We start from the raw sequence: 21,253 nt of genomic DNA on the forward strand, positions 1-21,253 counted from the left end.
CTCTCTCTCTCTCTCTCTCTCTCTCTCTCTCTCTCTCTCGGACTCTGACCACACCCCTAAGAACCTTTGTGGTTATATCAGACCTAGCTCCATCATTCAGGACCATTGACCCATCTCAAGACCCTTCACACAGCCACCTCTGCCAAGAGCTTTTTGACAGGGAGGGCAACACATTCAAAGGTTCCAGGGCTTATAACGTGAGTGTCTTCTGGGAGAGGGCTTTACAGATCTACCGCTATGAACTGAATAGCATCTTATTCACCTTGCGTGCCGGGATCATACATTAAGCACTACCTCATGATGTGGGACACAGCTAACTCCCCTAAAACTCCAGACTTCCTGTAGGTGGGCATCACAACATCCCATTCTACAGATGGAAATCAAATCTCCTAAACTGTTAGAGCCAAGATTTAAAAGCAGGCACTCAGATCCTGACAACCTCTCCTTTTCTTCCTGCACACTAGGGATTAGATCTAGGACCCCTGGTGTGAAAGGCAAGTGCTGGACCACCGACCTATATCCCAGCCGATCTCTGGCCCCGCCCCTTTTGCATCATTTATTTTGTGTGCATGCCTGTGGCATGCAGGTGAGGTCAGAAGGCAGCCTGAGGAAGCTTGCTCTCTCCTCCCACCATGTGGGTCCCAGGGATCAAACTCTTGTTCTTGTAGTCAGGCTTAACATAGGTCCCTTTACCCACTGAGCCATCCGGCCAGCCCAAGCTGTGCCACCACCCCAACACATACTTTTTTAAATGCTTTATTTTGAGACATGGCCTTGCTATGTTTCCCAGGCTGACCTTGCATTTACTGTATCTTTTTTCTTGTTTTGCTTTGAAGGGAGGGGAAGAAGGGTCTCATATAGCCCAGGCTGCCTCAAGAATTCCCTGTGTAGCTGATGAGGAACTCCTGGTTCTCCTGCCTCCACCTCTCAAATGTGGACTTATAGAGAGGAGATACCACACCCAGCTCTGAACTCACTCTCGAGTCCAGGCAGGCCTAGAACCTGGGATCCTCCTGCCTCAACCTCCTGAGCAGCTGGGACAGCAGACCAGAAGGAGAGGCCCACGCCCTCAGGCCCAGCTAAACCCTCGCTCTACGGCCTGGAGCACCTGCCACATTATCCTCAATTAGTTTATAATCACATAACTGTCATGAAACTACAGGAATGAAAATGGGCAGATCTCGAGTATATTACAAAAGATGGTATTTTGTAAAAACATAGCTAGATCTCACCAAAAAAAAAGGACAGAGTTTAGACATCTCGACACACTTCTCCCAGATGGAAGGACTAAGTGGATGTTCTCACCCAGCTGTAGCGTTAAATGCTTCTACCGATGAATTAATGAAACTTCTCTACAGTTGGGGGGACGGGGGCATGTTTCACTTAGGGACAGCTAAGAGCTCACTTCCACAGCAAACCCTCAGGACACCTGGCCAGTACTTCTTGCTACCTTTGGGACAGGAGTCTTCCCCACGGGTGCCATTGCATGACTCAACAGGGGCAGAGGCTGGCAGCAGTCCAGGCTGCAGATGCTGCAGAGACCACAGAGACCTCAGCTCCTGAGACTGGAGGAAAGGCACCCACCCTGCCTCCTCACCCCACTCCACCCCCGGCCCCGCCCCTCTTGGAGTCTGAGTGCTGGCTAGCCCCTCCTCCTCCTGCCAAGGTAATGTTGCTACTTTCTTTTCTACAGATTACTAAGTTCCCATTTTCTCTTTTCTCAGCACACAATCCCTCACATAAGCACTCCACCACCCAAAATATACACCCACCCATGACCACCAGAGCAACTAGAGGTGCAAGCTGCAGCTCCCAGCTTCTCACGGATGCAGAGGCAGACGTATGCTGAACTGACAGCACTTGGAGCTCTTTGCAGGGCCATGTACTGCCTGTGCACGCTTCTGTAAGCCCAGAACAGTCCAGGCCTGCCAAGCCTGTGGAAGGAAGGAGGCATGGAGCCAGGCTGCCCAGCACACAGCCTTACAACCTGGGTCTACTCTGGCAGGATCCCCAACTTGGCCACAGCATAGCAGGAGGCAGACCCCACCAACATGTACAGGTTACAGGTTACACCTGAGGCTCCCTCCATCTCTCTTGCACTTCAAGGGACCAGACCCTCACTCAACTCCTGCTTTAGCAACCGTGACAGGCTACAGAAAAGACACACAGGCCTCTGACACAAGGAAACTCCAGATCCTCTGGCCTCCCAGAGCCTAGGGCCAAAACTAAACACAAGAAACTCCAGACACTACCCCCAGCCCCCAGCCTCCTAGATACTTGGTTCCTGAGAACTGTTTGGCCACAAAAGAAACTCCAGGGGAGACCGAAAACTCCCCTGTAGTCTCCAGGATATAGTTCTGAAAACTACTGGTATCTGTGTACAACAGGCCACTTGCAAGTAACAAGACAATGCCATAGAAACCACAGAATGTTCCCTCTCAGCACTGACCATTAAAAATAATTGGTACACAGGTATTTCATGCCAAAATATGACTTTGAGAAATTCTCCTGATTGTTAACAAATGTCAGCCAATCAGAAACCAACACATACCTACTGATGTAGTCCTGTAATTTTTGCCTTTAAAACCTAGCAGTAGACAGGGAACTTTGCTCCCTCTGCAGGCTGCTGCAACAGCTAGCCAGGGGTCCCTGTCATGGTTGGATGAACAATAAAACCTTGCTTTTGCAGTTTGGTGGGTCTGTCTCCCTGGTGGTCTATGGGGATCTTCACAACTTGGGCACAACACACTGGCACCTGCTAGCGACCTGGTGTTTGAGTCACTGTTTTAGAGGTGCCCTGCTTAGAACCTCCCATCTACTCTTACAAGTGTTCACGAGTTCAGTCCCGTGACACCCTGGGAATGGAGATGCTCTACCGTGACCCTGTCTTCCCAATAAGAAAACCAGAGCCCCAGAAGCTGTGCATGGTGGTGCACGCCTGTAATCCCAGCATGGAGGAGGTAGAGGCCGGAGACTCTACAAGTTTAAGGGAACCATGAACTGCAGAAGACCCTATTTGGGAGAAGAATGGAAGAGAAGAGGAAAGGAAGAAAGGAGGGAGAGAAGAAGACAAAAAAAGGCCAAAACGGAATCCCAATCTGGGCCCACACTGGGAACTTTCATGCTGCATACAGAATGAAAACATACTTAAGCATACTGGGGAGACAGTGGCAATGTTGAGCAGGAAGATTTGAGGCTACCAGCCTATCCTTGCACTGTAGCATATCAACTGGTCCCCCAGGGCTTAATCTCCTCATACATAAATGACATGGATGTAATTCCTATTGTTTAATTGCCATGAAGATTGGACAATCTGTTGTACAGGATATGTTTACTCAGGGACCAGCACACAGTGAACATTATTAGACTGCTCTCACCAACATCGTCATTGTCACCAACACCATCATCCTTATTACCAAAGTCTCTTCCACCACCTCCTCCACCACCACCATCAACAATCACAATCAGCACCACTGTCACCATCATCATCACCAGACCCAAAAACTCACCAGCTAAGTACCACCACAAAATGCCTCTGGCCAGGCCACAAGGAATACAACTGAGTCCTTTCCCTGTCTGACCCACAATCTGCTCGATTGCATCTACGACTACCACAGACCCTGCTTCAATATGCCATCCTTGCCAGCCAGCTGGCAATCCTGCCCCTCACTCTCCACACAAGGTAACTCCCCTGCTGTAAGGCCTTCCCTTTTCACCATTGGGTTCCCACTGGTCCATACACCCAGATAAATGTCTCCTTTCCTGCGGTCACCAAGCACAAAGCCCAGCAATCGCACAAAATCACACAGTCCTGACACAGCTACTCTCTGCCTCACCTTCTCTCTTGGGCAGAAACTCCATTTCTCCTCTTTCTCATCCCTCTTCCCCTCCTCCTCCCTCTCCTCTCCTCTCCTCCCCTCTTCCCTTTTCTCTTCAGCAGAATCTATACTCAGTCTGAGGGCAAATAGAAACAGGAGAAAACTCCTACAGACATTTCCAGGGAAAATTGCTGATGCCCATGACACTCCACAGCTTGAAGTAAAGCCAGCATGTAAGCTCAGCATGGCTTGTCACCGAAGTCCCACTAACTCACTGTGCCAGAGAGTCCTCTGTGGAGAGGCTGTCCCGTGCCCTGATATCTATGCACTGGGTGTCAGTGGCACCCTGATTTCAGCTGTGACAGCTAAGCATGGCTCTAGACATTGTCACATGCTCTTGGAGGGGTGGGGGAGGCAAACTACTCTGACAGTAAACCAGTCACTGCCCTAGGTGGCAGGACTGGGTACCTCCACAGGCCTACAAGTGGGTTGTCATACCTACTGAGATGATTAATCCTCACTGTTTACTTGACAAGACTCCAATCGCTCTGAAACAGAGCTCCGGACATAGCTGTGAGGGGTTTTCTAGACTTGGTTAACTCAGTGGGAAGATGCCTCCCGAACGTGGGCGGCACCATCCCGCACACTGGGGTCCCTGACTGAACATAAAGGAGAAGGCAAACTGAGCACCAGTGTTCCTGTGACTAAGGGTGCCGAGGGACCAGCTACCTCAAGCCTCTGCTGCCATGTTTTCCCCACCACGACTGTCTATGTCCTCAAACTGTGCTCCAGAATAAAGCCTCCCTCTTTAAACTTGCTCCTTGTCAGGAATTTGCCACAGTAATGAGAAAAATAACTGGTGATTTGAATAAGAGTGGCCCCCATGGTGGGGGGGGTAAGTCGTGGAGAGGGTAGCACAAGCTTTTAATCCCAGCATCTGGGAGGCAGAGACATGTAGATCTGGAGTTCAGTTACAGACCAGCCTGGTCTACAAAGAGAGTTCCAGAACACCCAGGGTTACACAGAGAAACTGTGTCAAACCTCCCCCACCCACCCCCAAAAAAAAGAATGGCCTCCATAGGCTCTTGTAGTTGAATGCTGAGTCACCTGGGAGTGACACTCTTTAATAGGATTAGCAGGATTAGAAGGTGTGGCCTTGTTGGAGGAAGGATGTCACTGGGGTGAGCTTTAAGACCCGGTCCCTGTTTCTCTTTCTCTTTTTCAAGTAGTTGAGATGTAGTTCACAACTACTCCTCCAGCCCCATGCCTGCTGCCCTGCTCCCCACCATAATAAAGGACTGAGCCTCTGAAACTGTAAGGGAGCCCCAACTAAATGCATAGGTTGCCTTGGTCATGGTGTCTCTCCACAGCAATAGAACAGCGACTAAGACAATAACTAATAAATGCATTTATCCAAAACTCACACCCCACTTGCTAAGGGCCCTAAAATCATGCCCATATAATCCTCACATATGCCCATTCCCTCCAGACCCCACAGCGGCCAGCAGATCCCTTAAAGGAATGCTGGGGCTGTTCATTCATCACTCACAACAGGAGACTAGAAGGGACTGTCTCTGGTCAGTCCTAAGGCCTGCTCCTTCCAAGGGTCCAGAGGAGCTTCTTGTCTAAGTGTTTTGTCTCAATGGCTTTTCTGCCTCTCCACAGACACCCTCACTAAGCAGGAATACCAATCACAGCCCATTTGAAGTCACGATGCCTGTGTCCTTTTCTAAATCTGGCTCCTCTACCCACCAGAAATACCCAGGCAAGGAGGGTATATACTTTAACTGCCTGGGAAAGCAGAAGCAGCAATAATGACTGGAGAAATCGGGGAGGAGCATCCGCTAGCATCGGCAGAAGTTTATCAAATGCTGTGGAGCGGGAGAGCCCCTCAGATACTGGCCTCTCATTGCTGGTTTGCAGTAGCAACCCTGTTGCCATCTACAGATAAAGCAGTGCAAACACAGAAAGGTCAAGCTGGCAAACAGGAAGTCAAGACACCTACTGGTCCCAAGCAGGGCACTGTGGGCTCCGGAGGATTTGCATCTAATTTAGAAACTGCCACAGTCCTATCAGGCACCTGGCACTGCTGTCTCCAAACTAAGATAGGTTGAGAGGGAAAAGGGCAATACATGCTCACACACACATGCACACACACGCGCTAATTATAATAAAATTTCTTTAAAAATCTTATTAACAAATTAATTCTATCAGTGAATGGACAAGAATAGAAGTCTATGGCAGTGTGACTGATGGTGTGGCTCACGGCTCAATTGCAAAGTGAAGCTGTTTCTTTTGTGGCGTGATACCAAGCTGCCCTATACAGTGAAAACACTGTACCCTTGACCTTAGACATCCACACGGAACGAAGCGAAGGTTGCATTGCCCTCTGCATTACGACCCATGAATTTCACAGCAAGCATATGGGAATGGGCAGCAGGGGATCCACATAAAAACCTATACACCAGGGATGGAGAGAAGACTCCATGACTAAGAGCACTCACTGTTCTTGCAGAGGGCCTGGATTGAGTTGCCAGCACCCACACCACATGACCTTCGGATGCCCGTGGACACCTGCACACCAGTGCACATAAACTCACGCAGGCACAGAGCTAGATGGATAAATTTAAGTGTGAAAAATAAATAAATCTTTAAAAATAGAAAAACTGATTTTAAATCTTTAAAAATATTCTAAATCTTTAAAAGTTTTCCTTAAAAAGATAGCAGTGGCCAGGCGTTGGTGGCGCACGCCTTTAATCCCAGCACTCGGGAGGCAGAGGCAGGCGGATCTCTGTGAGTTCAAGGCCAGCCTGGTCTACAAAGTGAGTTCCAGGACAGTCAAATAAAATAAAATAAAAACCACAAATGCTCAGAGTCACACTCTTCAAATTAGATAGAAGACAGAAACCATTCAACTACCTAAAATGAACAGATGAACAATTTTTTATGTAGGATAGCTCTACTGTAGAATATTACCTGGATGTCTAAAAGAATAAAATTCCATTCCACACTAAGAAGTGGATAAATCTTAAAATATGAAACAGAAAGAATCCACACGAAAAGGCCATAAACAAACAGGATTCCATTCCCACAAAATGGCCACAACTGCGGCATCTGTAGAAACAGAAAACAGATTCAGGGCTAGGGGAGAGTCAGTAGGAGGGAGCCAGAGGAAGAGGGTCTGGAGCACAGGGCCACGTATTGAAAATGTTCCAGAATTGACCATGGCAGTGATGACATAAATTTAAATATACTTACCACCATGGTGGCCCTTGTCGCATGCAGGAGGATGTCAACGACTGGTGTCTTCCTCGACCACTCCCCACCCTACATTTTGAGACAAGGTTCCTTGCTGAGCCTGCACCTCACTGACTGGCACTAGGCCGGCTGACAAGCAAGCACCAAGGACCCTCTGGTCAGCCTCCCCAGCTTTGGGATTATAGGTGTGTGCCACCATGTCTCTCTCTCTCTCTCTCTCTCTCTCTCTCTCTCTCTCTCTCTCTCTCTCTCTCTCTCTCTCTCTCTCTCTCGTCTTTCTCTCTCTCTGTCTTTCTCTCTGTCTCTCTGTCTCTCTCTGTCTCTCTCTGTCTCTCTCTCTCTGTCTCTCTCTCTCTCTCTCTGTCTCTCTCTCTCTCTCTCTCTCTCTCTCTCTCTCTCTGTGCAAGGTCTCTTATCTACATATCCCTGACTGTCCTGGAACTCTGACTCCCGAGTGCTGGGATTAAAGGTACATGTCATGTCACAAACCTGGCAGCGGTGTCTTTAATCCCAACACCTGGAAAAGCAGAGGCAGGTAGATCTCTGAGTTGAGGCTAGCCTGGGTGACACAGAGAAACCCTGTCCCAAAAAATAAACAAAAAATGGCGCATGCCACTTATACCTGGCCCAGCATTCTCTAGAACCCATAATCTTCCTGCCTCCAGAGGGCCAAGACTACTACTGGTTTGAGCCACCACACCTAGATTTTGCATTGTCTCTTTAAATCATGAACTGTAAGCATGTTAAGTTGATTTTGCTTCAATAAAATCATGACTTTTTAAGAAGACTGCAGAGAGAGAGAGAGAGAGAGAGAGAGAGAGAGAGAGAGAGAGAGAGAGAGAGAGAGAGAGAGAGAGAGAAACATTGCAGCAGCTAGTGACAAATGGCTGGAAACAGCACAAATCCCATTCCAGGTTAAACTGGTAGCCAGGCCAGTTTAAACTGAAAGCAGGGGACAGATCTGTGTGCTGACAAGGAGCCAGCCCCAGGCAAAAAGAAACCAAGGAGCAGAAGGTAGTGGTTCCCCTTTGCATCAAATAAACAAACAAACCTCCATTACCGGAACACAGATTAGCAGAAGACAAAATAAGCAATTTATAAGCTTGACGCCTTAGCTCCTGCTGTCAACCTTCCACAGTAAGAGTTCCTTGGAAAAGAAACTGCATCCACAGTAGCCTGTCCGTGGGGTATTTCCTCAATTGCTCCTGGAAGCTGGAGGGCCCAGCGCACAGTGGGAGGTATCACCCTTAGCAGAGCTAACGAGTGGTGTTCTTCAAGTGTCTCTTCATTTCTGCCCTGCCTTTCCTCAGAAATGAGCTCTACCTGTAAGCTGAAGTAAGTCTTTCCCACCCTACTTGCTATTGTTCACGGTGTGTATCCCAACCACAAGGAAGAAGCTACGACAGAGCTATGTGTAGGATAGGGGTGAAGGGTCAGAGGTGAAAGTCACTTGTAAATTAATCCCCTAACTTCTAAGTGTACTTTCTTTCTTAGATAAGATCTCACTATGTAGCCCTCGAATTTACACTCCCCCCTGCCTCAGAACCCTGAGCACTACTATTTCAAAGGTACATTATAGTTTTTCCATGAAAAGCTATTGCGGGGCGGAGTTGCCAAGATGGCTCTGTGGGTGAAGGCACTTGCCACCAAGACTGATGACTGAAGTTTGATCCCTGGGATCCATGTGATAGAAAGACAGGGTCAACTCCTATAACTTATTTTCTGATCTTCACATGGATGCCAAACACACATGCACACAAATAAAGAAATTTCTATAAAAAAAATCTTGTTAACTGGAGGCATGGCTCACTTGATAGAGTATTTGCCCCATATGCACAAAGCCCTGGGTTCCGTCCTGGCCCTGAGAACTAATGGCAGGAAGGTCATAAACTGAAAGTCATCCCTAGCTACATCCCATGTCCCAGGATCTACATGAGATCCTTCTAAAACAAACACGACTGGCAAGATCGCTCAGTGGCTAAAGGTGTTCGCCACCAAGCCTGCTAAGCTGAGTTCTGTCCCCAGAATCCACATGAAAGAGAGAACCGACTCCCACCAGTGATTCCCTGGCCCTCATATGACTGTTATAGGCACACCAAAATAAATACATAAAACTCTCACTAATTAATAAGGAATAAAATGAAAGCTCACTTCTGCAACTGAGAATTGCTTAAGCGCCCTGACTCTATTTGCTACAAGAACTCCCCTGAAAAAGTCAGGGAACTGAGCCAACAGCCCAGCAAAAGATAACAAAGGTGATGAGGGAAGGTACAGCCAGCAGGACCAGAATTTCATCTGAAAGCTGCAAAAATCCAATGATTTTTTTTCTGTGCCTTTAAACACCAAAGTAAAAGCCTCCTGCTGCTGCGGTTTGCAATAAAATAAATAAATAGGTCTTAGCCTTTTGGCTACCAAGCTCCCAGCTTCCCCAGACCCCAGCCAGTAAGTCCCTCAGAAGCCAGACAGCTAGACAGCTCTGGAAAGCAGATGAACCCTGATGCTGTTTCAAGATCACGGCTAAGTTGACCAACTGGGGTTCCTGTCATTTCACAAGAACTTCCCGGGATCAACTTCCCCCACCTCCTCTCAAGCCCACCCCACCCCCACAACGTGGAAACTTTTTTTTTTTTTTGTCTTTCAAAAGCAACATTCATCCTGACAAACGTGACAGACAAAGACTGGAGGACAAACTGGTGCTACTCTGGTGGGCAGGGCCGATGGACCTCACTGCCATGCCCAGCAAGTACTTACGGAAGCCCTCGATCTTGTCTGCAGTCTTGCTCCATGCCACCTGCCGAGTCTCCATGATCACCTGCACCGTCCTCCGCTCTGAGGTGCCCTTGCGGGCACTGAACACAGTCATCACTGTCCCTAGCTCCAGGGCTCTCTTGAGCTGACTCTTCTCATATTCTGGAAGATTGTCCACATTGACCATGGTGGTCATTGTCAGCCACTCCAGGGAGAGAGAAGAAGCAGGAGAAACACAGAAGCTGCAAGGGGCAGGATAAAGAAAAACAAAACTGGTTTTAATTACTATCAGAAGCCAAGATCACTCCTATCAGGCTGAGTTATAGGTGAAGGTTCTAGTGCCAAGAGCCCTTGACCACTTACAGAGTGGAGCAGGAAGGCAGAGGTTTAAATGAAGTCTGGGTGGAGAGCAGGCGCTGGCTGGCCTCCATGACCCCACCGTTACACAAGCTTTGAATAATCAAATCACCAGAGCTGAATGGGTGACCCTCCTCTCTTCTTGTCCAAATTTGAATAAACAAAGCAGTTCAGACATGTTCAGTAACCGTGTTCAGTAACCTCCACTCCCCAGCAGTATATCTCACCTGCTAGATGATTCCTTACCATCCATTTACAACAAAATTAGAGCAACTGGTTCCTCTACATGACAATGAGGCCAAAAGGGCAGAAAATGTCCAGGCCTGGCAGCCCCCAACAAATACAGGTACGTGGTCCTGCGGATACTGGATTCTCCACACCCCCCTATTCCATTCCATTGATTCTTGGTTTTGTTTATGTTTTTTAGTTGGTGGTGGTGGTGGTTTTGTTGTTGCTGTGTCTTTTCAAGACAAGGTTTCTCTGTCTGGAACTCACTCTGTGGAACAGGCTGGTCTTGAACTCAGAGATCTGCCTGCCTCAGCCTCCCTAGTGCTTTTTGTTGTGCTTTTTCAAGACAGGGTTTCTTTGTCCTGGAACTCACTCTACAGACCAGGCTGGTTTTGAACTCAGTGATCCACCAGTCTCTGCCTCTTTAGTAATGGAATTAAAGGTGTACACCACCAGCAGCTCATTCCATCCCTTCTTTGGGGGGGGGGGGGGGGGGAGTTCTGGTTATTCCTAAGCTCCAAGGGGAACCTTCAGCCTGCAGCAAGGCAGAGCATCCAGGGGTCTTGGGAGCAGGGCACTCCAGCAGACAGTTGGTACTTAAGAGAGTATTCTCATCTCAGTGGCTGGTGGCCTTTTAGAACACAAATTCAATTCCATCACTTCTCAGCCCAAAGCCCTATAGCCCTTGAGCCTGCTAGATGGGAAGCTGCACCTGTACCAGGGGTACCATGCTCTTTGGACCTCATTTCCAGAAATGCAAAGGAAGACAACATTACCTACCTCATAAAGAATCTAAGGCCAGCCTAGTCTACAGAGCTAGTCCCAGGATAGATAGGGCTGTTACACAGAGAAACCCCATCTCGAAAAACCAAAAAAGTCTGTAAGTACTAAACAAGATTACCTGTCATCTCAGGCCTTTAACACAAGGACAAAAGTCAGATGCAGTGATTCCTGCCCTGGCACTTGGAAGCAATGAGCAGGGGTATCAACTTAGGGTCAGTCTCCGCTACAGGGTTAGAGGCTACCCTGGGCTCCACAAGACAATGTCTCAAAACAGTGGGGAGAAAGAGTTGGATGGAGACATGGTTAAGAACACCTGCTGCTCTTGCAAAGGACCTGGGTTCAGTTCTGAACACCCCATCAGGCAACTCACAACCTTTAAAAAGAAAAATCAAACTAAGAGGGTGCTCAATAGGTCTGTAACCTCCGCTCTTCCTGTCGGGTCCCACAGTTGTCATTCTGTATCCACTGAGCTTATCAAGTAGCTCTAAAGAGCCATTCCAGGTCAAAGGGCACGAGGTAAGAGGCAGGCAGTTAGGACCTCTAACCTGCTCAACCTCTAGACAAACCTACTCTGAGTCTCAACCCTCTCACTTGTAAAATGGGGATAAATCACCCTAGGGTACACATGGTGTGACTTCAGTAACTAAGAATTGACTGATGAGTGATTACCCACAGCATTTAACACACAACAGTATCAGCCAGGTGGCCAGCTCTCTCAGTATCAACTCCAGTTGGACTGGGAACTAGAATGCAAATGCCAGGGAGCAGGGAGAGATTGTCCTTTGCCCCGTCTGTCATCTACAAGTCACAAAGCCAAAGGCCCCTCTGGCGGAGTTCTAGGCATGGGAAGTCATTCTCACCACCTGTTTCCTGTCTATTGCTTGGGAAGCAGGCCTGAAAAACATCAACACAGAATCAGGTGCAATGCCACCCTCTAGGAGCAGTAAGAAGAGCCCAGATTTAGCCAGGGGGTGTATCTAGGGGACTAAAGGGCTCAGAGAAGTCATCTGGGAGAGGATAGTGTCTGAATTCAATCTTGGAAAAAGATGAGGGGGCTGGGGATATGGCCCCATGGGTAAGAGTGCTTGCCTAGCATGTATGAAGCTCTGAGTGGTGACATAAGTCTATAAGCCCAACACTAGGGAGGTGGGAGCAAGAAGGTCAGAGGGTCAAGGTCAGCCACAGTTAAGGCCAACTTCGGCTATACTAGACACTATCAAAATAAAGAGACACAACTGGGCATGGTGGCACACGCCTGTAACCCCAGCACTTGGGAGGCTGAAATAGAAGGCTTGCTAAGAGTTTAAGGCAGGCCAGCCTGGGCTACAGAGTGAGACCCTGTTGGAGGCACAGTCTTCTAGTCTGGGGAATGAGCTTCCACACAAATCAAGCTGCAAGCTCACAAGGTACACCCTGAGCTCTCCTGTTCCCTCAGGAGCCACCTCACACACTGTTTACACTGACACTGTCAGTTAGCCAAGGTTAGCCACTGGGGGTGGGAAAGGGGAATTTCCAGGCTATTTCATGATTTTGGAAAGAAACGCTAGAAGCAAAGTGAAAGCTGCTAGGCCCCCTGAAAATTATCTGAGAATACATGCTCCCCTAGACATCACACCAGTTACCTGTGAATACATGCTCCCCTAGACATCACACCAGCTATCTGTGAATACATGCTCCCCTAGACATCATACCAGCTCGCCCCAGATGCTTCACTGATGAATGCCTGGGGAATATGGCTGAGAATATTGCTCAGGGGTAAAGCACTTGCCCAGCAAGAGCAAAGTCTCAACTTCAATTCCTGCCACTGAGGGAAGAGAGGGAAAGTCTGCAGTTTGAAAATTCAAACTCCATCCAGAGAGGAGAAAATGATATGACCAGGGTCACACATGCAGGTGGCAGGACACAAAACATGAGGACAGTCATTGGAGTCTGAACCTTCGATGCCTGCTTTCTGGAACTCAGACATGTGGCAGAATTTGACCACATTCTACAAAACTGGTTGACCCTTTGAAGAGTGGGTTGGGGACTGGTTTGTCACAAGTGGAAGACCCAGGGCTTGAAGCTGGTCCCCATTGCACAGCTCTGCCCTGTACAAAATGTCCCAGCCAGGTCTCAGGTTCCACTGCCAGGTGCCCAGGACAGGTTCCCCTTGGTGAAACAAAAGCCAGGCTCTCAAACCCTGAAGCAACTCCACTCTGGGAGCAGACTCTGGATGGGGCACATGTGACATCCAGCTCAGATAGAATTCCAAGCTTTAGCACCCAAGGCAAGAAGGTCACCAGCTGACTGTGACCCCAGAGCAGGACCCTAGCCATCAGGACAATTCTCTTTGTTTCTGTTTTATTCTTCCCAAAATGATGAAACAGCCTGGTGATTCGTCCATACCCCCCTACACACACACACACACACACACACACACACACACACACACACACACACACACACCCCACTTTGGTGGGTAACCTGGTCAACTCATGTTTTCAACACAAACATGACTGGGAGTAAGGAGTGAGAAGAGACTTCGTTTTCACATTTCTATGGCCCTCACACTTTGAAACCAACTTCTCATACACAAGAACCCCCAAACAGGAAACGTCCTTCTCTAGAACACTCTGCACATTTGGGTCAGCTGTGGACTTCAGTCAAAACCCCAAGAAAGAATTCTATTAGAATTTTGGCTCAGATGAACCCTTGAATATTGCCTGTCCCTCCTACCAGGGCTACCAGGGTTCATCTTGCACCTATCCTAAAGCATCAGGGAGGGGAAGCCAAGTTCCAACTCCAGAACCAAGCAAGGTCCACCTATACAAGTAGAAGTGAAAACAGGTTTGACTTTTGTTTGTTTGTTTGTTTTTTCAAGACAGGGTTTCTCTGCGGCTTTGGAGGCTGTCCTGGAACTAGCTCTTATAGACCAGGCTGGTCTTGAACTCACAGAGATCCGCCTGCCTCTGCCTCCCGAGTGCTGGGATTAAAGGCGTGCACCACCAACGCCCGGAGTTTGACATTTTTTTAAGTGCACCTATAAGTATCTTCTAAAGTACAAATATGCAAATGTTTTGATCCAGCAAAGAGACATCCATGAAGATGCCCACGGGACCATAAAACCAGGAAACACTTTGACTCTCATCTCTAGGAGAGGGGGAATCCTTACACAAATAATGGAAAAGCTCAGGTCAATAGTATTGGCACACATCAGTTGTCCCAGAAATTGGGAGATGGAGACAAGATCAAAAACTCAAAGCTGACCTTGTCTCAAGAATAATAAAAATCAGCCGGGCGTTGGTGGCGCACGCCTTTACTCCCAGCACTCGGGAGGCAGAGGCAGGCGGATCGCTGTGAGTTCGAGACCAGCCTGGTCTACCGAGCGAGTTCCAGGACAGCCTCCAAAGCCACAGGGAAACCCTGGCCCGAAAAATCAAAAAAAAAAAAAAAAAAAAAAAAGAATAATAAAAATCATAATATGTACAGGAGCTATGGAAAAGAGTGAATTTAAACCCAAGTGGTGAAGGTGCACGCCTTTAATCCCAGCACTTCGGAGGCAGCGATAGGCGGATCTCTGTGAGTTCAAGGCCAGCCTGGTCTACAGAGTGAGTTCCAGGTCAAGGCTGCCACAAAGAGAAACCCTGTCTCAAAAGTCAAAAAAAAATATAAATTACTATACGCAATTTGATCTTAGGAGATCAGTGAGCTATTTTGACAAAAAAGAAACTTACAAAGCAGTGAGTTATAAATATTGCTGCTATTCCAATATATAAAACATTGCAAGTTTCACATATGTTGTTTGCAAATGCAGAGGAGGGGGTCACTGGGAGCGACTGGGAGGTGGCACGTGGACCAGTCCACCTCTTGTTAATTGATACAGAAAAGCCCTTATTTGGGGCAGGGAGGAGAGCAGAGGGTTGCCTGTTTTTGAAATTAAATGTCTGCAGAAGTCTTCCCACCAGTAACTTCCCAACAACTCCACACAGGAGGCACAAAGGGGTTCGTCGGTTCCTCCAGCTGGGGCTCTCCCGGGACCTCACAGGCCCTGCCTTGCCTGAGAGGCAGCAGCACCCAGCAATTTTAAGTATCAATAAAATCCACAACCAGAATCCCCTGGGGCTCCTATGCTGTGGCTCACAACCGTGCAAAATGGGTAACCGCCTAGGGCCAGCCTGGACCCCAACATCCTATAAGTATCCCGCAGAAGCAAAAACAAAGGCCATGACGTGTGCCCACCAGGAAGGGCGTTTGCCACCAGAGTAAGAAACCACCCGGAGCCTCTTTCATGCCCCGGAAAACAGGCTCTGGGCTAGTACATTGCCCAGGAGAGAAACCTGGACTCGAAAGGGCTCCTTGCTGTCTGGTGTGTCACAAAAATGGAACTGAAATTCAAATTTAGGTCTCAGAGAGGAGGCCACCTGTTTTTCGGGTGTGTCGCCCCCACACCCTGACAGCCTCTCACTAGTTTGAGATCAGGGTAGCGAAAGGGCCCGCCCCAACCTCTCCAGACATCAATCTCCAGGGTCCATATGCAACCCACCTTTCCCTCGAATTCTGGTTCCCCGCGGGGCAAATGACCCCTTTGAGATCCTCAAACTGAACAGAAAAACACATTTCTGAGTACAATTGCGGGAGGGGCGGGTCTCAGGAATCAAATCGCCTGTGGAGAAAGGGCTGTTCCGCCCAGACTCTGGAGCCACCTGTGTACTACTGGGAAGTACTGTCCCAAGTTCAAAATCAAAGGGTCAGGGCTGTCCCGCATACAGGGACAAGCCTCCCACGCAGGACCCTCAGCCGCAGGAGCCTTGAAGGCCAATGCTCCAGTCACCCCAGCACACGGAGCCGCGTCTCTCATTCAAACCCTGGTTGGTCACCGCAGGTCCCGGAGAGGTGGCGCCAGCCCCAGGGGAGGAAGTGGCCGGCGGCTGGGCTGGGCTGGGCTGTCCCCAAGCAGGGTTCCCCAGGGCACACCCGGCCACCTGTCCCGTTCGCGCACCCTAGCCCTGCCCGCGCCCGCTGTGCTCTGTCGCAGCCCCCACCCTACGACGCGATGCCAGCTCGCGGGTCCCGAGCGCACTCAAGTCCCCGGGCGCCCAGTTCCTCCAGACCACTCACCTGGTCGTGCCACCGGAGCGCAGCCACCCGCCCGATCCCTGGGCCTGCCAGCCACGGGTGCGGGGGCCACAGGGGTCCCGCGTGCAGTAGCCGCCTGGGACCCGAACTGTCAGGCAACACAACGTCTTGTTCTGCCAGGCTCCTACTTCTGCTTTAGCAGCGGCCGCGCCACGTGACTCCTCGGGGCCGCCCCTATCAACGCGCCGCCCTGTCCCAAGGCGGGTCTGGACCCGCCAGAGCACCCCAAAAGCTCACGCCCTGAGCCACACCGCTACCCGCCCAGGGGGAAACTGAGGCAGCCCCCGAGACTACCTGCCTGGCCGCTATCACTTAGCTAGGTAGATTAAAAATTTCCCAAGAACATGAGCGTTTTGAGGGCACCTCTGCATATAGATATCAAGCATGCATTTATTTCTTCATCCACTCAGCTGACATTGAAGTCAATGCTTTTCTTCCTACCTTAGACGCCATAATTAACCCAGCCTTAGTTTCCCTATCTACAAAACAGATTAAAACAGTGCCAGGCCCAATGTTTGTTGCAAAGACTAACTGGACACTAGAGAATTGGTATCTTGGCTTTGAGGTTGTTTTGTTATTTTTTTGTTTGTTGGGGGTTTGTTTGTTTTTGTTGTTGTTTTTGGTTTTGGGAGACATGGTTTCTCTGTGTAACAGAGCCCTGGCTGTCCTGTAACTCCCTCTGTAGCCCAGGCTGGCCTCAAACTTATAGACACCTTCCTGCCTCTGCCTTCCTAGTGCTGGGATTAAAGGCATGCTCCACCACTATCTGGTTTACATTTTTAAATCTTTTTTCTTGTTTTATTCTTTTATTTATTTCCTTTTTATTTATCATTTTTTATTATTTATTTCAGACAGGGTCTCTCTGTGTAGTCCTACCTGTCCGGGAGCCTGATATATACACCAGGCTGGTCTCAAACTCACAGAGATCCACCTGCCTCTGCCTACGGAGTGCTGGAATCAAAGGCATGCGCCACCACCGCCCTAAATCTGTCATCAAAGAGATCACGATAACATCAGCCACCTGAATCATAGGCCCTTCCTCAGAAATAATGACTAAAGCTGGGGACACTTGAGTATTTTTTAAAAGAATTTCGACTTGTATTATCACTGGGGGATTTGATTTGCTTGAGACAAAGTCTCACTATGTATCTCTGCCCACCCTGGAACTCATTGTGTAGCCCAGGCTGGCCCCAAACTCACAGATGTCTTCCTTCTTCTGCCTCCTGATTGTTAGAATTACAGGTGTGAGCTACCACACCTGGCTTTGGCTTTTTTTGGTGGTGGCGGCAGCGACGGGTTTTTGTCTTGGTGTGTATGTGTGCTGTGTGCGTGTGCTGTGTGTGTGTGTGTGTGTGTGTGTGTGTGCGCGCGCGCGCGCGCGTGTATGCTTGGATTTGGCTGGCCAGTATCTGACCGACAATCCCATAAAGATTGTGAGCATGTGTGGTTACAACTTCACCATATTGGCTGCACAGGAAATCATGAAAATCAAGGAGAAATTGTTCTGTGTCACCTTGGACCTCAAGATGTAGAAGACACTGGGGTGTCTTCCTCTTCCCTTAGAGATGGGACAGAAGCTTCCTGGTGGCATGTTCCCAGCCTTGATTCAGGGGCACTCACCTTCCATTCATGCACAGTGAGACGGCTCAGAGGGTAAAGGCACTGGCATCAAGCCTGCCAACCTGTGGCCTGTTCAAGGGAGCTACTGTAAGGAGGGAACTGACTCTTGGTAGTTGTCCTCTGACCTCCACAAGTCTCCTGTGGCAGTCCCAAGTTTCCTTATGAAATAAATACATAAATAAATAATTTGGTGCAAAAGAGACCCAAGGTCACTTTTGTCATGGGAGCATGACAAGTCATGGCTAACTGAGTCAGTGCTCTCTCTTTGGAGTAGAGCAATGGTTCTCAACCTTCCTAACACTGAAACCCTTTAAGACAGTTCCTCATGTTGTGCTGACCCCCTAGCCATAAAATTATGTAATTTCTGCTTCACAACTATAATTTTGCTACCGTTACAAATCATAATGTAAATACTCTTGGAGATGGAGGTTTGCCGAAGGGGTGGTGACCTACACAGTTTGAGAGCCAATGGAGCGGCGGATGCTAGAGCCACAGAACAAACATGACACTTTAGCTGACAAGCCAGGCAGCAAGTAGATCACACAGAGGCTGATGGTTTAGCAGACTTAGAGGGGACGGCGCGACACAGCACAAACACTCCTTTGAGCCACACTTGCTCATTCCAGACCTGAGAGATCTCTCAAACCTGGGCCTCTTCTCCCCCATAGTAGTCAAGTCAAAACAACTAGGGGCCTCACCAATCTTAACTCCCATCCCTGTCACCAATAGCGACAAGAAAAAGCCCAAGTGCCTTTGAGTCTGGTTTCCTTTCCTGGCATTGTTCAAAGTACATAGCCCCTGGGGACAGGCTGAGTCCCAGCTGCGGAGTACTGGGCTCTGGGAGAGGAAGTACCACCCAGAACTGGTTTGCAAACCTGGCAGCTTCCACAGTAGGCTGGTCCAGTCCTGACACTTCAATTGAGACTGAATAGGGAGGACCTGTGACTTGCGGCTCTTCTTGCAGATCTCCAGTTTCTCAAACTGGGGATCCTGCTGAAACACGTTTAGTCATTCAACCAACACAAGTCAAGTACCTGCAAGGAGCCAGGCACTGCTTGGCTCCAGGGGTACTGCAGCAATCATCACGGCCCAATCCAGTGAGCCCAGAGTGGACTGGAGGGCTATGCAAAAAGTAACTCCTGAGTCAGGTCTTGATTTCAGTTCTAGAATAATCACATCGGTAAGGTTTTTACTGTAGATATGATAGAAAGAACACCCGGGGTATTTGGAAGAGTCCAGTGCAGAGAGAGAAAAAAGTGGACTGAACATGGCAAGCAGATCGTCCGTGGCCCTTAGAAAAGCAGAAACAGAATAGAGCAGAACAGAGCAAGGAAGAGAAAGACTGAGAGAAACAGAGAGAGGGAAAGTGAGATGAAGGGGGTCAGAGAGAGGGGGAGAGACAGAGAGAGAGAGTATATCAAAAATAGCAGGGTTGTAAGGAGAGTTTAGGGTGAGAAGCGTTGGGATGCCAGCATGGACTCTGAAATGGGTAACAGGTGCTTTACTTAGGGATCCTAGAGACCAGGAGTGCTTGGGTATTTTGTTGTTGTTTCTTTTTCAAGACAGGGTTTCTCTGTGGCTTTAGAGGCTGTCCTGGAACTAGCTCTTATAGACCAGGCTGGTCTCAAACTCACAGAGAACCGCCTGCCTCTGCCTCCCGAGTGCTGGGATTAAAGGCGTGCGCCACCAATGCCTGGCTTAGTGCTTGGATGTTAGTAGGCACCACAAATAGCCAGTTGTCTTTCTTCCAGTGATAAGAAGAATGACTCCTGGGGCTGGAGAGATGGCTCAGTGGTTAAGAGCACTGACTGTTCTTCCAGAGGTCCTGAGTTCAATTCCCGGCAACCACATGGTGGCTCACAACCACCTTGAATGAGATCTGGTACCCTCTGCTGGCCTGTAGGCAGAAGGCTGTATACACAATAAATAAATAAAATATAAAAAAAAAAAGAATGACTCCTTTTTGTAGAGGGGAATGGCTTCACACGTTCTTGAGGAATGCTGGCTTTTGTCTAACCACCAGAAATCCTCCGATACTTCAGGACTGCTTTTTTGAGTTTGAGGAATTGGAGTTCCCTTTGGACCTGACATGGCCCTGAACAGAATTCTCGATTTTTGTAAGCCTCATATCCCCCCCTTGGGGAACAGGGCTGGTATTGAGGAATGAGTCGGTGAGCAGGTCCTGGACTGGGCTTTCCCTAGGAACTATTCCTGGTTAGACAGAATTCTCGGGATAACACTGCAGCCTCCAAATGAAGGTGAGTGTTCAGCACACTGGCCTGCTCTGCTTAGATGAAAATTGTTGCATGTGAAATCAAGAATAATGGCTTAAAGTCAAGAGAACTATATATTTGGCCAGTCATGGTGGCACTTGCCCGTAATTCTAGCACTCAAGAGCTGAGGCAGGAGGATGATGAGTTCAAAGCCAATCGGGGGTATAAAGAAACATCCCTTCTTTTTTGTTTGTTTGTTTTGTTTTGTTTTGTTAGAAACAGGGTCTCACTGTGTAGCCCTGGCTGTCCTGGAACTCACTCTGTAGACCAGGTTGGCCTAAAACTCACAGAGATCTGCGTGCCTCTGCCTCCTGATTGCTGAATGAGATCCTTTCTTAAAACATCAAAGAGAACCGGGGAAGTGACTTAGCAGATAAAAATACTTGGCTCTAAGCCTGACCTAAATTCAGTCCCTGGGATCCACATGATGGACAGAGAGAACAACTCCCACAAAGTTGTCCTTTGACCTGTACACATAAACCATGACATGTGCATACCCATGCACCCACAAACACACATGCAATAAATGTGTTCTAACCAATCAAAGAGAGGCGCTTGGGATGTAGTTTAATTGGTAGAGTTCTTTTCTGGCCTACAAGAAGCCCTGGGTTCCATCCCCATCATTTCAAAAACTTCCTATTTTCCTTTCTGGTTGCTGTGATGAAATGTCTTGACAAAAGCAACTTAGGAGAGATAGGATTTACTTTAGCTCTCAGTATAGGTTACAGTCCATCACAGCAGGGATGTTGTGGCAGCAGGAGCTTGAGGGAGCTGGTCACATGACATCCATAATCAGGAACAGAAAACAAGGAATCACCCAGTTTGATTATTCCTCTCATATAGTTCAGGATGTCTTGCTTAGGGAATGGTGTCACCCACAGTGGGAAAGTCTTCCCATCTCAATAACTATAGTCAAAATCTCAACCCATTGACTCTGGAGGCAGAGGCAGGTGGAGCTCTATGAGTTCAAGGCCAGCCTGGTCTACATAGCAAGTTCCTAGTCAGCTAAGGTTACCTTGTAAGAACCTGTGTCTAAGTAAATAAGGCAACCCC

The 21,253-nt window shown here is 48.6% G+C and overlaps 1 protein-coding gene across 1 annotated transcript in view; it reads right to left on the reverse strand.

Moving 5' to 3' along the window:
* Window positions 1–16,435, reverse strand: part of Plcg2 (phospholipase C gamma 2) — a 129,488-nt gene extending 113,053 nt beyond the window's left edge. Inside the window, exons 1-2 of the mRNA XM_005073071.4 lie at window positions 16,290–16,435; window positions 9,828–10,066 (exon numbers count right to left, since the gene is read on the reverse strand). Of these exons, the coding sequence (XP_005073128.1) occupies window positions 9,828–10,020 (193 nt within the window). The 5' untranslated portion in view covers window positions 10,021–10,066; window positions 16,290–16,435. The remainder of the gene's footprint in view (window positions 1–9,827; window positions 10,067–16,289) is intronic.
* Window positions 16,436–21,253: the final 4,818 nt, after the last annotated feature.

The sequence above is a fragment of the Mesocricetus auratus genome, unplaced genomic scaffold, assembly GCF_017639785.1.
Source record: "Mesocricetus auratus isolate SY011 unplaced genomic scaffold, BCM_Maur_2.0 Super-Scaffold_6723, whole genome shotgun sequence".
Lineage (NCBI taxonomy): Eukaryota > Metazoa > Chordata > Mammalia > Rodentia > Cricetidae > Mesocricetus > Mesocricetus auratus.